The following is a 21,135-nucleotide window of genomic DNA, read 5'->3' as shown; positions in this document are numbered from 1 at the left end:
AGAAGCGCGGCGGTCAATCATGTCTGGCAACAAGAACAGAACCGAGAAGTAACACGTTACAGAGGGGGTTACACAAAATTCTACGTTGACTGAAATATTGTACCGTTCGCTGAAGCAGAATATATCAATCAACAATTATTGTACTCATTCTAACTTCTACAGATTCCTGTAAGCGTCGTACATAAAATTTTGTTGATTTTTACTCTAGGTGTCGACACCATGACATTGGGTATGTTAATGTAGCAATATTAGAAATTTAAAAAATAAGAAATGGATATGCCAAGAACCTCGAAATAAAATGGATTTGGTGTATTAGATTAATTCATACATAATTAGTTTTAAAAGATTTTAATTATTTTCTTAATAATGTCTAGTTTTTTAATAATTAATGGTATTGTCAAAATAAAAATAAAAAGCACCTTTTAAATAATGGAAATTTATATATATTTCATTTTATTTCTGTACAAGTTACAAACAACTTAAACTATAATACAAAATGGCAGTGATCGCATAAAATATGTACATTCGTTTCTTACATCTATCATAAATAGTAAAAAAAGGTGCCATAACAACAAAATGTAAAGTCTATAAACAATGTAAAATATTTCTCTAAAATAAATGGACTATAGGTGTGAGTAACAAATATTTTTATATTTTTTCGACTTGCTCTTACAGTTAAAAGTTAAGCATCTTCATTTAAAACAAACGGGTCCAACGGAAAATCCAAACGCCTGATTCGGCATACCATAGTCGACGGGAAGAAAGTCAACAATAGGCAGTTGGTGCAACTTTTTAGTCCGCACTTCGAAAACGGTTTCACTTTTTGTGTCTCTTGCCTTACATCCATCGAATATTACGTGGGGTTTCAACCTGCTATGGGAAAATTCTTGTTCGTTTTCACCTAAAAGTTTTATAGACATGTCGTATTTGGAAGTTTTAGAGTTGTACCACGCAGCGCTGTTGATGCAGGTGTAAGTGAAATTCTGATATGCTTCTAGGGATAGCAGCCTTAAGAACGTCAGTTGAACACGGCCAATAGTTTCGTATGATATCTAAAATATAAAATTTAACACTTTATGTTCAAGATCGCTAAAGTAGGAGATCGACTACAACATGTTGATTCCCTTCGCGTCACATCCGCCAATAAAGTGTCGTCATTGGTATTATAAATTGAATAACGTCAGTGCCAATAATTGTTTTGTTTGATAATAAATTCACTATATTTCAGTTTTCATCTGTATTTTGGGAGTTTCCCTGTGTCATGTGCCATAGGAGTTTTCGCTCTTTTTTTTTAAATGTTAGATTGTAATTTAATTTAATCCATTATTACTATCCACTAATTTCCGAAAGATTCTCAGTTAAAAAAGAGTGGATAGGAAGAGATGTTTCCGTTTCATTTAATAAATTTCAAATAACTGATCTTGAGTTAGATGGTAAAAATTAATATACCGACTACGTATTCCGCGTCAGAAATGCCGCAATGGCATTGGGCTACTCAAGGTCAAAGTTTGTAGGCAAGCTACTTCTTTAACGGTCTTGGTATATGTTATAGCATGAATATCTCTTACCCTAAACCCTCCCCTTAAGTTGGAGTACCAGTCCTTTCTACTGCCTTCTTTCCTCCAAGGGATATTTGGTATGTTGGAGCTGTGTACATCCGGGAATACACAAGTCTCTCCTTCAGTTGTAATGTTACAATATACGTACACAGCGTCATCTTTCATCCCTGCATTTGGATCAATCCAGTACCAACCTACGAAGAGGAAGAAGACAATTTAATTATCATAAAAACATTTATTATTTTTACATACCATCGTTGTAATGCGGATGGGCATAGTACAGATCTTTACAAGTCCGTGCTGGATTTTCTTTGGTTCCCGTTGGTTTCCGAACTTTCTCCAAGTCTTGCCTCATGGAGTAGATGGTACTGTACATGTCAAGGAACTTTAGATTCAAGTCTTCCTTTTCCATTGTAGAATTTTCATCACCCGCTCTATTTTCTGATTTCTTGGTGTCAATTTCATCTTCGTAATCAGTTCTGGAAAAAAAGTAACCACTTACAATGGAATTTTTGCAATCGTAATTTTCAAATGAAACTTGAATTTACATACATCAAATCCTCGAGGCTTCTCCTCTCTCGTGTAACCCCCTTATCTGGATTCTGCATTTGCACTAGGAGTTCTGGCGGTATCAAGGGCATTTCAGCCGCTTCGCCGGGAGGTCCTGGAGGACCTAAAGGTCCCGGTTCTCCTTTCACTCCAGCTTGACCCAGGGAACCTTTCGGGCCGGGCGGTCCTTCTAAACCTGGCAGACCTGGGGGACCGTCGTTGCCTTTGGGCCCGGCAGGACCCGATGGACCCTATAAATTAAAGTTTTCTAATAATATGGCGATACATTATTTCAAAATTCACTTACTGTATTTCCCTTTGGACCCTCGGGTCCCCTATCTCCCTTTTCTCCCCTTTCACCCCTTTCTCCTTCATCCCCCTTTAAACCTGGGTTGCCAATTTCTCCTCTGTGGCCTTTTGGACCTCTTCTACCACGATCTCCTTTTTGCCCTCGAGGACCAGGTTCCCCCATCTTTCCTTGAGACCCTGGAAGACCTGGTGAACCTGGTGGACCACTTTCACCCTAAAAGTTACAGACATGTATCACATCCAATGTGTGTCAAAGCGGCAAGCAATCACTCAAAAGTAAACCTCAACACATTTTTTTAGATAACAATTGAATAACTTACACCTGCTCCAGGTGCTCCTGTTAGACCAGGTGGTCCCTGAGGTCCAGGAACACCTTGAGAACCAGGAGATCCTTGTAGTCCAGGTGCACCAATCTGCCCTTTGTCTCCTTTTTCCCCTGGTAGTCCAGTATTTCCTTGCATTCCCGCAGCTCCTTCAGGACCCTGTTAGAGTATGCAGTATACAACACAAAGATAACAAATATTTTTGTAGTTCAGTTCAATCTGTGGTATTAAAAGCAACATATTTTGAACATACTGGTTTTCCTGGAGGTCCGACAGGCCCAATGGGTCCCTGAACACCTTGGTCTCCCGGCTGCCCTGGTTCTCCCTGTTTCCCTTCTTCTCCGTCTTTTCCCGGTTCGCCCTTCGAGCCCGTTAGACCTGGTTCCCCAGGAGGTCCTGGGAATCCCGGTGGACCCGCTGCTCCTTTGGATCCTTCGGGACCTGGACCCCCTCTCGGTCCTGGAGGACCTTGAACACCCGCTTTGCCTTCTTCGCCTTTCTGACCTGTTGGACCACGTTCACCCTAAAAAAAATAAAGGCTATGTTTTATTTCTTTGCAGCAGTAGTTCTCTTACATTTTTTCCGTCATTTCCTGGCGGTCCGATAGGTCCAGGTGGCCCATCATCGCCTTTAGATCCTTGTTGCCCTTCAGGTCCTGTTAACCCTGGTGGTCCTTCGACGCCCTTTGGCCCCCTAGGTCCAGGTTCCCCAGGCGAACCTGCAGGTCCCAATGGACCCTTCTGACCTAGTAAACAACGAATAAATATTTATTAAGAGTTAAGTTTAATAAGCAAACAACAAAATGTGTCCCATAAGTATCAACCAGAGTTAAATAGAACATTTTAACTTTAAGAAGCTATTTTTTTGAAGCGCTGTGTTCAGTTTGTGAATTTCAGTGTCAATGACCTCTGGCTAATTTTAAACTAGTATTTAATGAAATGAAAAGATATTTATGTCGGTGTATAATGACGGTAGGGTGTGTTTGTGTGTCTTCATTGTGAAACAATGCATGCCGTTGCTCTCAATTACAGTAACCTATCCAACAACAAGACCTACCAATGTCCCCTACTTCTCCTTTGGCACCTGGCGGTCCCGGCAATCCTTGAGGTCCCGCTGGCCCAGCTGGTCCTGGTAATCCTGACGGCCCGCCTTCTCCCTTGCGACCGTGTCTACCCATTTCTCCTGGTGGACCGCGTTCACCTGGAGGACCTATCGCTCCAGGTTCCCCACGGAGTCCTTGAAGACCCGGACTGCCCACAGGACCCTACAATTGTATAATTTAATAGAAACTGATCTGCCCCTTTCAATGGTCATCTTACTGGTTCTCCTTGTGCCCCTTTGAATCCCTTCTCGCCAGGAGGGCCAACGTCTCCTTTATCTCCGTCTTCTCCCGGAGGCCCAATCGGCCCAGGAGCTCCTGGTAATCCTCTCAGTCCTGGCAAGCCGCCTCTGCCAGCAACTCCAGGAGGCCCTGGTTCTCCCAACTCTCCTTTGGCGCCGCCAGGGCCAGGTGGTCCTGGTGGCCCCTTTCGACCTTCGGGACCTGGAAGACCGTCTTTTCCAGGTTCACCTTGCTGACCTTTGTCACCTGCTACACCTGATGGGCCCATGGGACCAGTGTCTCCTTTCAACCCTGGCATGCCCTATAAATAAAAAATACTTGAAGAAAATTTAACCACTTTTTCTAAATTTTACCGGTAGTCCGTTGTGGCCTCTTTCCCCAGGGAATCCTGGAAGTCCTGTGGGTCCAGGAGGACCCGGCCTTCCAGCCGGTCCAACGGGTCCGGGTGGTCCTTCTTTCCCTGCGTCGCCTGGGAGTCCTGGTTCTCCAGGAGTACCTGGAGATCCTGGTGTTCCAGGTTCTCCTATTGGTCCTAGTTCTCCAGCAGGGCCTTGCGGTCCGATAACTCCAGGGGGGCCAGAAGGACCTGCTTTACCCGGTTCTCCCTAGAAATGGGCATTGAATATATTTTAATCTCAATCTGTTTTAAATTGGAACAAGACCAAATAAAAATATCTTTATTACTTACTGGTGGTCCTCTTTCCCCTGGTAAGCCAGACGCCCCATCTTTACCACTTGGACCGGGAGATCCTGGGGGCCCATTGAATCCCCTTCCGCCTTCTGGACCCGGAGGGCCGACTTCTCCTTGAGATCCTGGAGGACCAGGTTGCCCGGTGTCTCCTTTGGGGCCTGGTAGTCCTTCAGAACCCCGTCGACCTCTCGTACCTCTAAAACCTCGAGGTCCTGTTTCTCCTCTTTCACCAGGTACTCCTGGATGGCCCTAGGAAAAAGTGTTAGTGTTAATTAATAAATAAATTCATATTTGAATGAATATACCCTTTCTCCTTTATCTCCAGCTGGTCCTAGTCTACCAGTTGCCCCTTTGTCTCCTTTATCACCTTGAGTTCCCGGATATCCTGCAAAACCTTGTATCCCATCTTTACCCTTCTCACCAGGTGGACCCACTTGGCCTGTTTCTCCTCTAGGACCATCAAAGCCCTGAATATAGATAAAATAACCATAGGATAAAAGGATGCCCTGTAGATACAAAAATTTAAATATTTTACATACTTTTGGACCTTCAGGTCCTTCCAACCCAGCAGTACCCTGCGGTCCTTCCGGGCCGGTGTCTCCCTTTCCGCCAGCCTCTCCCTTTTCCCCTTCCAATCCTCTGTCGCCCTTATCACCTTTTTCACCGACAAGTCCTCTCTTTCCTTCATCCCCTTTAACTCCTCGACCACCAGGGAATCCTATCGATCCCTGAGGCCCTGGCAAACCTTGTTCTCCTTTTGAACCCGGCGTTCCAGGATTGCCATTGACACCTGGAAGCCCCTCGGCTCCGGGCAGGCCCGGAACTCCGGATTTCCCACGAGGACCCTAGTGCCAAAAAATTATCTTTTTGTAAAGTAGTCATTAGTATTTACCATAACTCCAGGTGGTCCTAATAGCCCTTGGGGTCCTGGAGGCCCCACTGCACCTGGAGGCCCCGTTTGCCCTGGCTGACCAGGTTGTCCTATAGGGCCAGGATGACCTTTATTTCCCGGAGGTCCTTCTACTCCAGGAATTCCTGGAGCGCCTGGAAATCCAGGAATTCCTCTAGGGCCTGTAAATCCTCTAGGTCCCTATGTTGATGAATTAATTTTATTAAAAAATATTTCTATAGACACGGCAGCAATGTACCATTTCTCCAGGAAGTCCGGGCAAACCTGGGGCACCTTCTTCTCCTTGCATGCCGTCATGTCCTGGCAAACCTTTCTCTCCTGGGTTTCCTGTAGTTCCTCGCTCGCCTTTTTCTCCAGGCAATCCAGGAAGGCCAATCAGCCCCTGATCTCCTTTGGAACCTGGAGGTCCTGTTAGACCCCTCTCCCCGTCTCTTCCGTCTGGCCCTCTTCGCCCTTCACGTCCTGATGGTCCTTCAATGCCTCTTAATCCCGGTAAACCCTAATGAAAGTATCGATAATATTTGATTTGGCCTAATACATAATAGAGGTTGGGGTTCCGTACCGGTTCTCCACTGTCTCCCGGCTCTCCCTTAGTTCCTTCAGGACCCGTGTGTCCTGGAGGCCCGGGAATTCCGGTGAGGCCCATGGGTCCTTCTATGCCCCTCATCGCCATCTTTAACATAGTTTGAAATAGCTAAATTAGATTTTTAAAATACGCATTTTGAGGTTGAACATCATTACCATGTGTTGCGACAGCATGTGTCTGAACGTTTCGGCTTGTTGATCCGGGCCCTTTTCATTCCCTTGAGCGTTTATCTGGTGAATAAGAAAACGAGAATGATACGGTGAAAGTTATGCGAAATAAATCAAAGTTAAAAGACTTAACAACAGAAAAAAAATATAATTACGACCTGACAAAGAAGGAAAGGGATAAATATATCCCTTTCCTGATGTAGTATAAGATATACATATTAATATAGTTAATTTGTTGCCTTCGAGCTTACTGGTATCATAAAAACGTGTCCAGGTGGGCCAGGAATGCCTCCAGTTCCAGCTAATCCATCTCTTCCGGAGTCGCCTTTAGCACCTGGAAACCCTGAAGGTCCAGGCGGTCCGGGATATCCTCTAGGTCCTGGTGGTCCCCTGATGCCGTTGTAAGAAGGATACCCACCTTGTTCGCTGTCTGGGCCTGTTGGTAAACTATCATAGTCTCCGTTGGTCTCATCTGGCTAAAACACTTAATTTATGCAATATTCCACCTTTATCTTTTGGATTAATCTCACCTCTCCATAATCGGGGAAAAAAGTAGTTACTTCCACTGTCTCATTGCTAAAGAGAGGGTAGTTAAAATCAGGACCTACTAGAGAATCACCTGCCAAGTCCAAGTTACTGCCTACTTCGACTTCATCTGTTCCGTTTATGACACTATTTCCTCCTACGCGGTCTTGACCGTAAGTGCCATGTTCTATGCCTATTGAACCTCCTTCAGAGCTTCCTCCACTGATGCTGAAGCTTCGTCGAGGTGTCTCCGTGACCAACTTGTTTAAACCCTCGAGATCTACAAAGCATTAGTTTATATCATTCTTTAAGACCTTCTAAAGAATTTTACTGACAAACAAGCAATAGACAAAGTCAAGCAATACCTCCTGCTTGAATGACGTCTCCTCCAGAGCTAGCGCTGAAGCTGTTGCCGCTGCTACTTCCCCTAAAGTTGCTAGAATTGCTAGACGTCCAGCGGTAGGAACCTCCACTGCTGATCGACCCGTTTCCGCCTCTGTAGAAGGTGTTGCTGATCGTACCATGAACAACATCACAGTCTGGAGAGTGTTTAGAACACATTTCGTAAGCTTCGTCGGGGGTGGGGGCGATTTTTAGCATTTGGACATCTCCCTAGAGAAATTATTATACGGAATGACCGTTTAGGAAAGTCTCACAGAGATTTTTATAAATGTATTCTGGCTAAATTTCTCGAATTATTTGTGAAAACATATTTATTTTTAATATACATCAAGAGCTGAAAATTAATAAATTCTTTAAGTTATATTTCCAAAATTCCGCGACCGATCAGAAAAATTTCTATTCCCTCGTGGCCATCCTTTACATAGTTTTGCATAGCATGGTTAAAGTATATGAACCAATGATTTGATTTTACTTTACAATAAATAAATACACAATGAAATACCCTGTACAGTCGTAGAAAAAAATATGGCTATACTCTTATGTGAAAAGTAGACGGCATATTAATATTCAGTTTTTCTGAAACGACCCGCGTATTACTTTCGTTCGACAATTAGCTTTCTGATTGCACATTAATATTTCCTCTGTAACGTAGGCGACCTTTACTCCTTTCTATACACTTACGCTATAAAACCCCTCGTCTGCTAATTGATATCCAATATTCATAATTCCAGACGTGCTCAGTTTTGATGTGAAGCCCCTTAACAAGGACCTCGTGATGGTATTGAGGCAGTCGTGGATCAGTGTGACTGAGTCTCCTTTGAAACTAAAGGCCAGACGGTGCCATCTGAAATAGAGAAAGAAATAAATAAATTAAAATACAGGGTGTTCCATTTTTAAATGTACTAACTTTAGTAGTTGATAAGAGGACTTGATTTTGAACAAAAAAAGTTCATATGAGCGTAAGTGGTACAGGATTATTATTTTTACCTTCGTGTTTTCTAAAAAAAACAGCAAATATTAACGAAACCAAATTGGTTATGTCTTGTGGCGATATAATGCTCTTTAAAAATGACCTACAAACTATTTATTCACTACAACCATCACAATTTTTACGCCTTACTGTAGTCTCTAGCGTTGTGTGCTGTCCCAAACGATTCCGAATACTGAAATCCGATTTTAGTATTAACGTTTTTGCAATAGTGTTTACATTAATTTTTCAAATGTCAAAAATGGCTTACATGTAGGTGGTATAACAACGGGGAGTGGATGGATATATTTTAATATATTGTGAAGCAAGACAACATTTGTGTTAGTTTGTAGAAACTGGATAAGACGGGCCCAAATGTTATTACACGTTGATTGACAAAATAAGAGTTGCACTAACCAAATTTGGACAGGACATAACTAATACATTGCGAAACATAGCCTTAATGTTAAAAATGTTGACACCGCCGTTCTTGGTGATGAAAATTTGAAATATTTGGAACATACCTAGGTATTGTATTTTCGAAACCGAGAGACTAATCAAATGTGGACAGGACATAGCTAATACAGTGCGAAACATCGCTTTAATGTTAAAATTATTGTTGTCACCGCCGTTCTTGGTGGTGAAAATTCGAAATATTTGGAATTATTCAATTTTCATGGCCAAATGTATGTACTAAAAGGGTTTTACGCTAATCGTCATGAAATTTCAAAAAAGGAAAGTTTCTATTTTAAAAGGAACTCTAGTAGTGGTTGTTGCGAATCATTTGTAGGTCATTTTTAAAGGACATACGAGTATTATGTCCCACAAGACATCTGGTTTCATTAGTACTGCTTTTTAGATATCACGAAAAAAGTGAAAATAAAAATAATAAATTCAACACCCTGTATCTCGGTTAGGACCTATGTTCAAATGAACTTTATTGTTCAAATTAAAAGCGTTTAAAAAGGGAACACCCTGTATATTCCAGGATAGGTCTTTTTACAACAATAGGTATATTTTCTTAAATATGTTTTGTGTTACAGTACACACCTACAGTCGTAAAAAAAGTCCATTTATTAATCTTTCTTTTTTTTTTTCGTTTAAAATTTAGCTTAAATAAAGTCGACATTTTTCTATTTTCGTCGATTTTATCAATAAACAACCTCGTTTTATTCTATTCCTGTTCTTTGATGGCACAGTTCTGGTTTTATATCCTGATTTTTTCTATGGAATTGTTAAAAAGTTAAATACATATTTAACTCAATGAAAAATTGATCTACAATTTGGGTGACATTTCTATAACAGTTTCGCATTAAAACTAATGTGCTGCGGATATCGAAAGAATATTTTCTCCGTACGGACTATCAATCATTCTACCGAAAAGGAACTTAAGACAGTCGAATATACATATTTTTTTTCGAGAAATTTAAAAGGAAGTTCCTGACACAAACTGTCGTTGGTTCTGAAAAGGCCTTTATGGTATTCAAACGATTGTTGATATATTGAATGTACCAATACTCAGTGTATATGGATAACAATTAGTTATTTTTTTTATAATATTACTTGTATTTCCTAATCTGGAAATTTTTTCACAAATATTTCAAAAATTAATCAGTCGAAGACGAGAAAACATTTCAACGAAATGACTTAAAAGCACGTATGGTATTTGGTAAGACAAGTAGGTGGTTTCTCTTTTTTTTAATTACCGTAAAAATAAGCTCTATTTAATGCAAAAAGAGCGAATTCCCGAGCAGCTTTTGCCTGACTTTGGGACAATTCGTTTGCAGGTCCTACTTTGTTAGTTGTAAAAGGCTACTTAATTTCAACTTTTTGAAATTTTTCTTTTTCGATACATTTCTTTGGATCAATTAGAACCTATGTCAAAGATATTACCTTCTAAAATTAACGTTTAGTAATTAAACAATTAGTTGCAAAAAAACGAACGAAATTAATTAACAAATACCTGGAGTAACTATTTCACGGTCAATCGAATCGGCCTTTTTCACACATGTTGGCCTTTGGATTGACCGTCTTCTCCATAAATTTCATCGAGATTTATCGTCTTTTGCAATAATATAATAATGCCCAATTTTCGAAAACTGATTTTTCCGCGTTCATTATTTATTTTACAGTTAACAAATTGGTGAAATATGACGTCAGATACTTTAAATTGTAGGTAGGTACATAATATAATTGCCTACAACATAAAATGACTAATTTTCCACTTATAGTTGCAATTTGCCAACTTGGCGTCACTTCTTTCGAGTCACTTTTTTGATATTATCATTCTACATATACGCTTCCCCTTCCGTCATAAGGGGCAATAAAATGACTACCCACTTATAATTTTTTTAAACTTTAATTCGACTGGAGTAGACATTAATTGTTTCGTTTTGATAAAAAACAATCAGTAATTCAAAAAGAAGTTCAAAACTTAAAACTTAAAATACCAAAAACTCGGAAACAAGCATATGAAAACAATTTATCAAGTTCTGCAGTTGAAAGGAAAATGCATATAGAACAGACGACTCCAGAGACGAGTCTTTGACTGTAGAGCAATTAACGAACATTTTGGAAGATTCGCTCTCAATGTGAAGAGGAGAAATTGTGAAAATTATAAAAAAAAACAACTCCTCAGCAAAACAGTTACAAGGAATGTTTTGGGAAACCTGACAGTCGCATTGAATATAATCCAATCTTTTCTAAAACTGCACAATGTGGATCCAAAAGATTGGCAGATGATTAATTTTAAAAATAATAGACTAGGCAATTTCTGTTTTGGTTTGGGTGAATCATATATCCACGGAGATTTTGGGCTTTTTGGCTTTTAAATATCACTAGAAATGAATGATTTTGGCGGCACAATATGTTAAAAAAATATCATATTTCTCTTCCTATTTAATTATGTATCTTTTCAAGAGTTGAGTTTAGGTGAAAATGGAAGAAGAAAAAAATGTTTGTAATAAAATTTTTCAAAATATGACTAGTTACAAATCGAATGAATCATTATTATTGTAAAAATTGAAAAAATCGCCAAAAATGGGGTTAAAAACATTACTTTTTAGGGAATTTTTTTGGGGTCTTTAAATTAGGTACAGGACCTTCATACTTGGCTCAAGAAAACATCATGTGTAGAATCAACACATTAAATTTTATCAAAATCGGTTTTATAGATTTTGCATAATAATTTTGCAATCCAGATTTTGAAAAAAAAATTACTACAAATTTTCAAAATTTTGTACAGCAAAAACCAAGGCCCTTAGATCCTTGAAAATTCAATCACATATAGAAGGGCTCTCAAGCTCTCAAACGCTTTTTGAATCCGAATTCGAATCCAATTATGAGAGCTCTGACGCTTGTTTAAACATTGGTCGAATTTTTGTACTTACAAACAATTAGAATAACTGTGATTATTCAATCAAATTANAAAAATTGATCTACAATTTGGGTGACATTTCTATAACAGTTTCGCATTAAAACTAATGTGCTGCGGATATCGAAAGAATATTTTCTCCGTACGGACTATCAATCATTCTACCGAAAAGGAACTTAAGACAGTCGAATATACATATTTTTTTTCAGGAAATTTAAAAGGAAGTTCCTGACAAACGGTTGTTGCTTCTGAAAAGGCCTTTATGATATTCAAACAACTGTTGTTATATACAATGTACCAATAACAGTTAGTTATATTATTTATTATTTAAAATATAAGTAAATGAGAAATTAACTCATTATATTACTAATTTCGACATATTTTGAAAATAATTATTGTTTTAAACAATTTTAGAAAATTTACATAAATTTGTTTTTGATATTTGTTAATTTCTCGCTTGCATAAATAACTTTAAACACGTTTTAAAGTAGCTTGCCAATAAAGAAAAGTATTGCAAACTTAGACCTGGTAATTACTCGGAATACCAAAGTTATTTTTCGAAAAATTAGCTCGGATGTCCCAATACATTTAGTGTAAATGACGGTTAACTTTGATCGACTATAACTATGTAACTAATTGACTAATCGATTTGTTTTTTATTTAAAAGAAGCGTCTTTCCAATAACTTTTAAAACCTGCTTTAAAAAATGTGATTTGATTGAATATTCACAAAGTTATTCTAATTGTTCATAAGTACAAAAATTCGACCAATGTTTAAACAAGTACCAGAGCTCTCCTAATTGACGGATTCGAATTTTTCAAAAAGCGTTTGAAAGCTTTAAGAGCCCTTCTATATGTAATTAAATTTTCAAGTATCTAAGGGCATTGGTTTTTGCTGTGCAAAATTTTGAAAATTTGCAATTTTTTTTTCAAAATCTGGATGGCAAAATTATTATGCAAAATCTATCGAACCGATTTTGATGAAATTTGGTGTGATAATTCTACATAACATGAACTTTTCTTGAGCCAAGTATGAACGTCCTATAACCAATTTAAAGACCCCAAGAAAATTCCCTAAAAAGTAATGTTTTGTAACCCAATTTTTGGCGATTTTCCAAACTGAAAACTGTAAAGGGCAGTTTGAAAAAAAACAAATTAATCGGTTACTGTGACTGAAAAAAAAAGAAGTAGAGAAAGCGCGATAAGGGTCAGTATATTTTAAAAGATTTGGGGTGATAAATAAAACTGAAATAAATCGTGTATCGAACAGAACACCCCGTGTTTCCTAGGTGCGACACAAGTTTGCTTAGAGGAGGTAGTCCATTTTTCTTGAGGCGTTTCGTGATACATTAGAGACATACATAACGACGTGAGGGTACTCCCGTACCTATTAGCTAATTGGCATGTACACTTGAAGAGAAATGTCTGTATATTAATATCACCCATATGTCAGCTTAATGAAAATTAAACCCTTCAGGCTAACATTAATTCTATTTCGAAATATATTGGAGTAGGCGCTGCTTAAATAAAATATAAGCGAATTCAAATCGTTGGGCGATCGTCCGTAAAAGTTGCTTTAATATACGTAAGTAATCGAATCAAGTCGCCTAAAAGGCAGATTTATGTTTTAAACAGATCCGGAAGCGGTACCAACATTTCGTTTAGCTTGATTTGAAACCACATACTTCTAGATAGAAGTATGTGTTTGAAACGCAATTTTTTCCAATTCAGTACAACAATATTCGTATAGATGTCGCTATCCAAAATACATTTACATAACTGAAAACCAATGTTTGCTTCATTTCATAAGATTTTATAGAAATAATATATGGTTATATTAGGATTAAAAGTGTTACTTTTGTGGCCAGACAAAAAAGGACACATTTAATCCGAATAAAACATGCTATTTTTTCTCCAACCGAAATTCCCCATCTAGTCCAACCAAGTTACACATGGAAAAAAAAAATTGTTACCTGGACTTTTATAAGTGGAAATAGTAAAAGGGCTTATAATAAACCTAAAAAAAATAAATGCTTGAGCAGGGGCGGCGGAGGGTTGATTTGGGGGGTTGAAAAGTTATGAAAAATTGTACTATTGGGATTTCTGGCGAAAGTTGACGTCAAACAAAGAAGTATCTAATACAAAAGTTGTAGATTTTGCATTATCTACAACTTTTGTAGAGGTCACTTTTTAATATAACCTCAAAATTTCCGAGAAAAATGCGAAAAACAGTTTTTTTCTGATTTTTCGTTTTTTATTTCTCATTTCCGCAAAAATAATTTAATTTTGACGAAATGTGGTGAAAGTATACCTTTCTCAGTCTTAAATAACCTCAAATTTTTTTAGATAAAAAAATCAAGAAGTCTCTGAGATGTTCATTTTTTTCGGCCTGAAACACTTTTTTTTCAAAGAAAAATTCTACATAAAAAAAAATCATCGTACAGAGTTCTGCCAGTAATAATTTTTTTCGTTTTGACATATACTTTTTGGTGAAATAAAAAATCTGTAGTAACATTTCAAAAACATGCTCAAAAATGCAAAAAAAAATAAAAAATGACTCAGTTATTGTTGATAATTTGTTTAAATTAAAAATCATTCAAAAACTGATTCAACTCAATTCTACGGAAAAAAAAACCGTATCTCATTGTTTGACCCAAAACTTTATTTTTGTACAGTATTGCTATAAACATCTAAATAGAATTACAAATGCACAAATGATAAATTATCTCAGGGTGATTTGAGATTTCAGCAATACAAAGTATTAACTGCAGTCTACTGTTGACGCAAAATTCGAAAAACCGAAATTTTGCAAAATCGTTTTTATTTTTTTCTGGCATTATTTGAAAACGAATTTTAAATAAATTGCATATTTACATTGCCATTTTTTTCGCTCTATCCAATGGCGTCAACATTTTTGCAATCTGACGTTTCGTCTTTGACGGGCCATCATCAGATTAATTTTTTTACCTAAATATATCGCTGCTATTTTTATGACAAAATCTAGTAATTTTTAATTGTGTATTAGATGATATTACTATTGTAATCGCTTAAAAAAGTTTTTACCTATCATTAAAAATATTTTTCCTGAGTACGCCTCTGAACGCTAAAATACATGTATCTATTGGAGGAGACAGTGAGAGGAGAGAATAAAAGTCAATACAGCACAAAATATCCAACAATTTTTTTAAACCATAATTTAAAAAGTTGTATTGTAAATAATAAAAAAATAATACGAATTTATGAAATATTTTATTATTTCTAATTAGTATTGCTAACAGTAGTAAAAAATTGTTGGATATTGTGCGGTATTGACTTTTATACTGTTATGACTTCATCCAATAGATATTTTGAAAACATTCAGAGCCGTACTCAGGAAAAATTTTAAATAATAGGTAAAACAAGCTAAAAACTTTTTAAGCGATTACAATGGTAATATCCTCTAATTCAGAATTAAAAATGACTTTAGATTTTGTCATAAAAATAGCAGCGACGTATATAAAAAAATTAATCCGATGTTGGCCCATCGAAGACGAAAAAAATGTTGACGCCATTGTATAGAGCGAAAAAAGTGACACTGTAAATCCCAATGATACAATTTTTCATAACTTTTTAACCCACCAAATCAACCCTCCGCCGCCCCTGCTCACGCCTTTAATTTTTTTTTGTTTATTATAAGCCCCTTTACCATTTCCTCTTATAAATGTCCAGGTAACAATTTTCTTTTTTTTCCCTCTAAATGAGTTATTTTGATCGGTCTAATCATTTATTAGAATTAATCAGAATTTCATTCATTATCGATGTTGTCATGGGTACTTCTACTAATGAGGATTATTCTAATATGTTTATTATTTATGGAAAATGTGACAAAGTAATTTCAAGAACATGTAGAGAGTCTGCTGCTTTTCTCCATAAATAACAAACAAATTAAAATAATTCTCATAAATATAATTTAAACGATCCCCCGGCATTTTTATTTAAATTTACAGTAAAAACTATTACAGACGTAACAATAATTTGACAACTTACTTCACAAATGTCAAGTTATTTTAATTGTTTGATTAAAAGTGAATACATTAGGCTTTTTTTCGCGAGTGAAGTCGTATGTTGTAGTATATGTGTAGTATGAGTGAGTGAAGAGATTTAAACTACCACAGGACAAGTAAGATCAAAAGAGATAGAAATAGTAATAGTTTTCTCAGTAAGGAAAATGTCAACCTTAGAGACTTCTGACAGTCAAAAAATGTCATAGTTTTGTGACGGTTGGAGAAAAATGTGTTTTAATTTAAAAATTCTAAATTATGAAAATGTACCAATCGAGTAATAGACCTAAAAACTAAAAGAATAATCCTTTGAAGGTGCCAAATTTAAGAAATTATCGAAAAAATACAGAAAATGGGATGTGTCACGAATCTTTTTTTATCTTGCAACTATATTCATCTACTTCGTAGGAAAATAACTGAACATTTAAAAAAAACGATATCTAGATTGGAATCTAGAATCCTGTTAATACTAGCTTTGTTTTGTTTATAAAAAACCCTCATTCCAATTTGGAAGGGTAATAAGAGGGGTATTGTTGTAAGCGCATTTGCTATTTTCAGTCTACTACCTGGTATCACGTGAAAGATTTATATCGTGCAAAGGTCAGTGACCTGGGGAAGAAAACTGCCGTTATGTAAAACCCCTTTGAAAGGGTTGGGGGCTATACGTGAACCGGAAGGGTGGATTTAGTGGAGGGGATTAATTAGTTGTTCATTTGGTTTGAAAAAAAATAGGGTCGTAAGGAAATAATTTATTAAAATGGAGCTTTGGATTGACCGTATTGATCGTCGATGTTAGAATTCTTTAGTAGAACAACAAATTGTCATCAATATTTTAAGACACTATAAAGACTTAAGACATAAATGATCTAAGAATTAATATGTAAGTAATGAGGTTCTTTAACGAAAGTAATTTTATTTATTGTTGTAAACATTTATAGTGAAATTAGAACAGCCTAAATATTCGCTTACAACAATAAAGGATCTTTTTTTCGACGCAGACGAAGAATTATAGTCTGTTTGGAAATGAAAGGGAGTAATAAAACCCCGAGATAAGAACCGGCCATGGGCGTGGTAATATTTCGTTTCAGGTAATTATCGGGTAACACTAATGCTAACAAAAATGACAGGGATTGGAAAATCGACTATCTACAGACTTTTAAAGGAAACAAAAAATGAACAAGATACTGTAAATCCCCCAAAATCATCTACAGGGAGGTCAAAAGTCGTTATAGATGATTTCTTCAAAAATGTCATTCGCAGAAAAGTACACTCATTTTATTTTAAAAAAGAAATACCAACGCTAAACAAAATTTTAAGTGAACTTTCAGAGGACAACGATTTGCCAAAAATCAGTAGAAGCAAATTATGGGCCGTCTTACGAGAGTTGAATTTTTGCTGGGAAAAGTAGTATAATTTTTACTACAAACGTATCTTGTATAGCGACATTTACTTGAACATTGTGGTAATTTGTTAGATTTGTTAGTTTCAATTTCTAATCCTAATATTTCGTGTATGTGGTAGCAAATACTTACTCCCCATCGTCCAAAGAAACGTTAAATTCTATATGGTTGTTCTCCAAGGGCATCTCTTCAACGTCTTCGTAGTATATATTCACATCTCTCCCAACGCTTATGGAAAGTTGTTCGTCTCCTTCTTCACTGTATAATGTAAAAAGGGGGTAAACTTGACCTAAAAAAAGTCACGAATTGTGAATTCTTCTTCTGAAAGACATGTCACTTGTCACTTTCTTTTGTCTGTTTCAAAGACAAATAAAAAATAAAATTTCCTCAACATCTTCTTTGTATTCTAGTCGTCGACCAAGATATTACTTTTTAATTACAAACGTTGTTCCAATTTGAAAAAAAATGTAATAAACAAGATATTAAAATAATTAATTAGGTCCTTAAATACGAACTCGTAAAGAATTAACTAAATTTAAGGGCGTTTTAATTTTAGACAGGATTTTGTCACACAACACTTTTTTCATCAGCTTCGTTCTTTTAATTTTACTCAAGTAGAAGCAGTTGAGGCGTTCTTTGAACAAAATTACCTTTCCTTCCCCACCTGACTAAATAAAAGACAAAAAAAGTTTCATAATAAACAAACAGTAGCTACAGGGATGAATCATTTCATTTTAAACCTTATTTTTCCTGTATTTTAAGTTTCAGTGCATAAACGACGAGCCTATGTATTACCAGAAATGCGTTCGTACAGTAAGTTATATCTTTTCTATGGAGAAAAACATTTGGCTGAAGCATTATCAGTAGTTTTATAAAACGCTTACGTCGTTTTACTGGTTTTGTGAAATAGTCCAGGCGGTACTTGTTTCGGGTTGGGTAAAACGCATATGATCGGAGATTTTTGCTTTAACGTCTTCTAAATAACATCAGAATTGGTAATATTTCTATGCAAATAAAAAAAACGTGGGCTTAATTGTTATTGCAAAAAAGTATAAAAAAATAGCAAAAAAAATCATTTTTTTCTTGGATTTCTCGTCGACAACTTAGCAACTATTCGTTTTAGACAAAAATGGAAGANCGGGTTTTTTTAACATGGTTTCCCCGGTAGGCCTACTCCACGAACTGTTATGACGGAATTTTCAGGGACAATACTCTTTTAACTGCATGATGATTATTGATATTGATATTGGTTATTGACTTTAATTGTACTTGCTAATTTCTTTTGATATTTTAATCTGATTCATACTCTTCAAAGTCGACTTCAACAGTCATGTCTGTTGTATTCAATTGGACATTTGAGCAAGACTGGCTTTGGCAATTAGTACACGCTGGAGAACACAGTAACCCTACGCACTACAGCCACTTTTAGCACTACAACCTTTTTTGAAATTGCAAAAAGTAGTGTTTAGGAGTTTTTCCGGAGCAGGTGGGAGTAAAGTTTGAATTGGTTCCAAAGCATTATCTATTAATTTCCAACCCCAGTCTTTTGGGTTCAGTTAATTACCTAGCCATGTCTGAACTTGATAGTATACTCGATACAAGATAGTTGTACTTGTTTCTTGTTTCGTGTATGTTTTACAAAAGTTTTTACAATAGAGTAGCCAGATGTTATTCAAAGCCATGCGGGTAGAGGGGATTGACTAAGGGACTGAGTTTCTTTTGAGTGTATCAGAATCGTATAGTTTATACATATAAGAGACACAAATAGGCATTTTTACTTGTATTAAATGCCTGACTATGTATATACGTGGCATATATGTACATATCATGTAAAACGTGACTCCTTCAACTTTTAGAATCGCCAAATCTCAGGAATGGTGATTCTTAGGAAAAAAGTATAAGGACCATTTTTGTAGATAATTGTAAGATCTATAATTTTTGTCAGAACTACTTTTTTGATAAAACTTACCGCTTTCGAAAAAAATCCAAAAATCCTCAAATTTTGACCTTTGACCCCGAATAACTTTTTTAGCACACATGGGATCTGTGGGGACTTTTGACATTTTATTTCTAATGGTGTACCCAAGGTCTCCACCAAAATTTAGCTCTATCGGAATTTTCGTTATTTGACCACCATTTTTATGACTAATTTAACCGGACTAATATGGTTATATTAGAATTAAAAGTGTTACTTTTGTGGCAAGCAAATTGTCAGACAAAAAAGGCACATTTAATCCGAATAAAACATGCTATTTTTTCTCCAATCAAAATTCACCATTTAATTATTAATTTGTGCTTTGAAATTAATCAGAATTTCATTCATTATCGATGTAGTCATGGATACCTACTTCTGCTAATGAGGATTATCCTAATGTGTTTATTATTTATGGAAAATGTGACAAAGTAATTTCAAGAATATGTAGAGTCTGCTGCTTCTTTCCATAAATAACAAACAAATTAAAATAATCCTCATAAATATAATTTAAACGATCCCCAGGCATTTTTATTTAAATTTTCAGCAAAAAGTATTACAGATTAACAATAATTTGACAAGCAAGTTAACAAATGTCAAGTTATTTTAATTGTTTGATTAAAAGTGAATACTTTTGTTGCTAAGATGCCATTTTTTTTCTCATTAAGGAAAATGTCAACCTTAGAGACTTCTGACAGTAAAAAAATATCATACTTTTGTGACGGTTGGAGAAAAAAGTGTTTTAATTTAAAAATTCTAAATTATGAAAATGTACCAATCGAGTAGTAGACCTAAAAACTAAAAGAATAATCCTTTGAAAGCGTCAAATTTACAAAATTATCGAAAAAAATACAGAAAATGGGATGTGTCACGAATCTTTTTTTATCTTGCAACTATATTCATCTACTTCGTAGGAAAATAACTGAACATTTAAAAAAAACGATATCTAGATTGGAATCTAGAATCCTGTTAATACTAGCTTTGTTTTGTTTATAAAAAACCCTCATTCCAATTTGGAAGGGTAATAAGAGGGGTATTGTTGTAAGCGCATTTGCTATTTTCAGTCTACTACCTGGTATCACGTGAAAGATTTATATCGTGCAAAGGTCAGTGACCTGGGGAAGAAAACTGCCGTTATGTAAAACCCCTTTGAAAGGGTTGGGGGCTATACGTGAACCGGAAGGGTGGATTTAGTGGAGGGGATTAATTAGTTGTTCATTTGGTTTGAAAAAAAATAGGGTCGTAAGGAAATAATTTATTAAAATGGAGCTTTGGATTGACCGTATTGATCGTCGATGTTAGAATTCTTTAGTAGAACAACAAATTGTCATCAATATTTTAAGACACTATAAAGACTTAAGACATAAATGATCTAAGAATTAATATGTAAGTAATGAGGTTCTTTAACGAAAGTAATTTTATTTATTGTTGTAAACATTTATAGTGAAATTAGAACAGCCTAAATATTCGCTTACAACAATAAAGGATCTTTTTTTCGACGCAGACGAAGAATTATAGTCTGTTTGGAAATGAAAGGGAGTAATAAAACCCCGAGATAAGAACCGGCCATGGGCGTGGTAATATTTCGTTTCAGGTAATTATCGGGTAACACTAATGCTAACAAAAATGACAGGGATTGGAAAATCGACTATCTACAGACTTTTAAAGGAAGCAAAAAATGAACAAGATACTGTAAATCCCCCAAAATCATCTACAGGGAGGTCAAAAGTCGTTATAGATGATTTCTTCAAAAATGTCATTCGCAGAAAAATACACTCATTTTTTTTTAAAAAAGAAATACCAACGCTAAACAAAATTTTAAGTGAACTTTCAGAGGACAACGATTTGCCAAAAATCAGTAGAAGCAAATTATGGGCCGTCTTACGAGAGTTGAATTTTTGCTGGGAAAAGCAGAACAGGAAGTCAGTTCTTATCGATAAAGATGAAATTATTTGTTGGCGAAGATCCTACTTAAGATCAATTAGAAAATTCCGTGACGAAGGGAGGAATATTTATTATCT

General features: G+C 36.1%; 1 protein-coding gene across 1 annotated transcript in view; it reads right to left on the bottom strand.

The window, feature by feature from the left end:
• Nucleotides 1-506: 506 nt before the first annotated feature.
• LOC108911177 (collagen alpha-1(XI) chain-like) overlaps nucleotides 507-21,135 on the bottom strand; it is a 56,481-nt gene continuing 35,852 nt past the window's right edge. The window contains exons 4-26 of the mRNA XM_018716044.1: nucleotides 17,275-17,431; nucleotides 8,045-8,207; nucleotides 7,327-7,573; nucleotides 6,967-7,241; nucleotides 6,688-6,912; nucleotides 6,425-6,499; nucleotides 6,246-6,356; nucleotides 5,922-6,182; nucleotides 5,666-5,863; nucleotides 5,313-5,618; nucleotides 5,079-5,240; nucleotides 4,771-5,022; nucleotides 4,436-4,687; nucleotides 4,060-4,383; nucleotides 3,797-4,004; nucleotides 3,316-3,485; nucleotides 2,994-3,263; nucleotides 2,738-2,899; nucleotides 2,416-2,631; nucleotides 2,112-2,359; nucleotides 1,812-2,038; nucleotides 1,569-1,753; nucleotides 507-1,052 (exon numbers count right to left, since the gene is read on the bottom strand). Of these exons, the coding sequence (XP_018571560.1) occupies nucleotides 693-1,052; nucleotides 1,569-1,753; nucleotides 1,812-2,038; nucleotides 2,112-2,359; nucleotides 2,416-2,631; nucleotides 2,738-2,899; nucleotides 2,994-3,263; nucleotides 3,316-3,485; nucleotides 3,797-4,004; nucleotides 4,060-4,383; nucleotides 4,436-4,687; nucleotides 4,771-5,022; nucleotides 5,079-5,240; nucleotides 5,313-5,618; nucleotides 5,666-5,863; nucleotides 5,922-6,182; nucleotides 6,246-6,356; nucleotides 6,425-6,499; nucleotides 6,688-6,912; nucleotides 6,967-7,241; nucleotides 7,327-7,573; nucleotides 8,045-8,207; nucleotides 17,275-17,431 (5,054 nt within the window). The 3' untranslated portion in view covers nucleotides 507-692. The remainder of the gene's footprint in view (nucleotides 1,053-1,568; nucleotides 1,754-1,811; nucleotides 2,039-2,111; nucleotides 2,360-2,415; nucleotides 2,632-2,737; nucleotides 2,900-2,993; nucleotides 3,264-3,315; nucleotides 3,486-3,796; nucleotides 4,005-4,059; nucleotides 4,384-4,435; nucleotides 4,688-4,770; nucleotides 5,023-5,078; nucleotides 5,241-5,312; nucleotides 5,619-5,665; nucleotides 5,864-5,921; nucleotides 6,183-6,245; nucleotides 6,357-6,424; nucleotides 6,500-6,687; nucleotides 6,913-6,966; nucleotides 7,242-7,326; nucleotides 7,574-8,044; nucleotides 8,208-17,274; nucleotides 17,432-21,135) is intronic.

Source organism: Anoplophora glabripennis, unplaced genomic scaffold (assembly GCF_000390285.2).
Source record: "Anoplophora glabripennis isolate ALB-LARVAE unplaced genomic scaffold, Agla_2.0 scaffold559, whole genome shotgun sequence".
In the NCBI taxonomy this organism is placed as follows: domain Eukaryota; kingdom Metazoa; phylum Arthropoda; class Insecta; order Coleoptera; family Cerambycidae; genus Anoplophora; species Anoplophora glabripennis.
The sequence above is the reverse complement of the archived record's forward strand: the minus strand, read 5'-3'. Positions and strand labels throughout refer to the sequence as shown.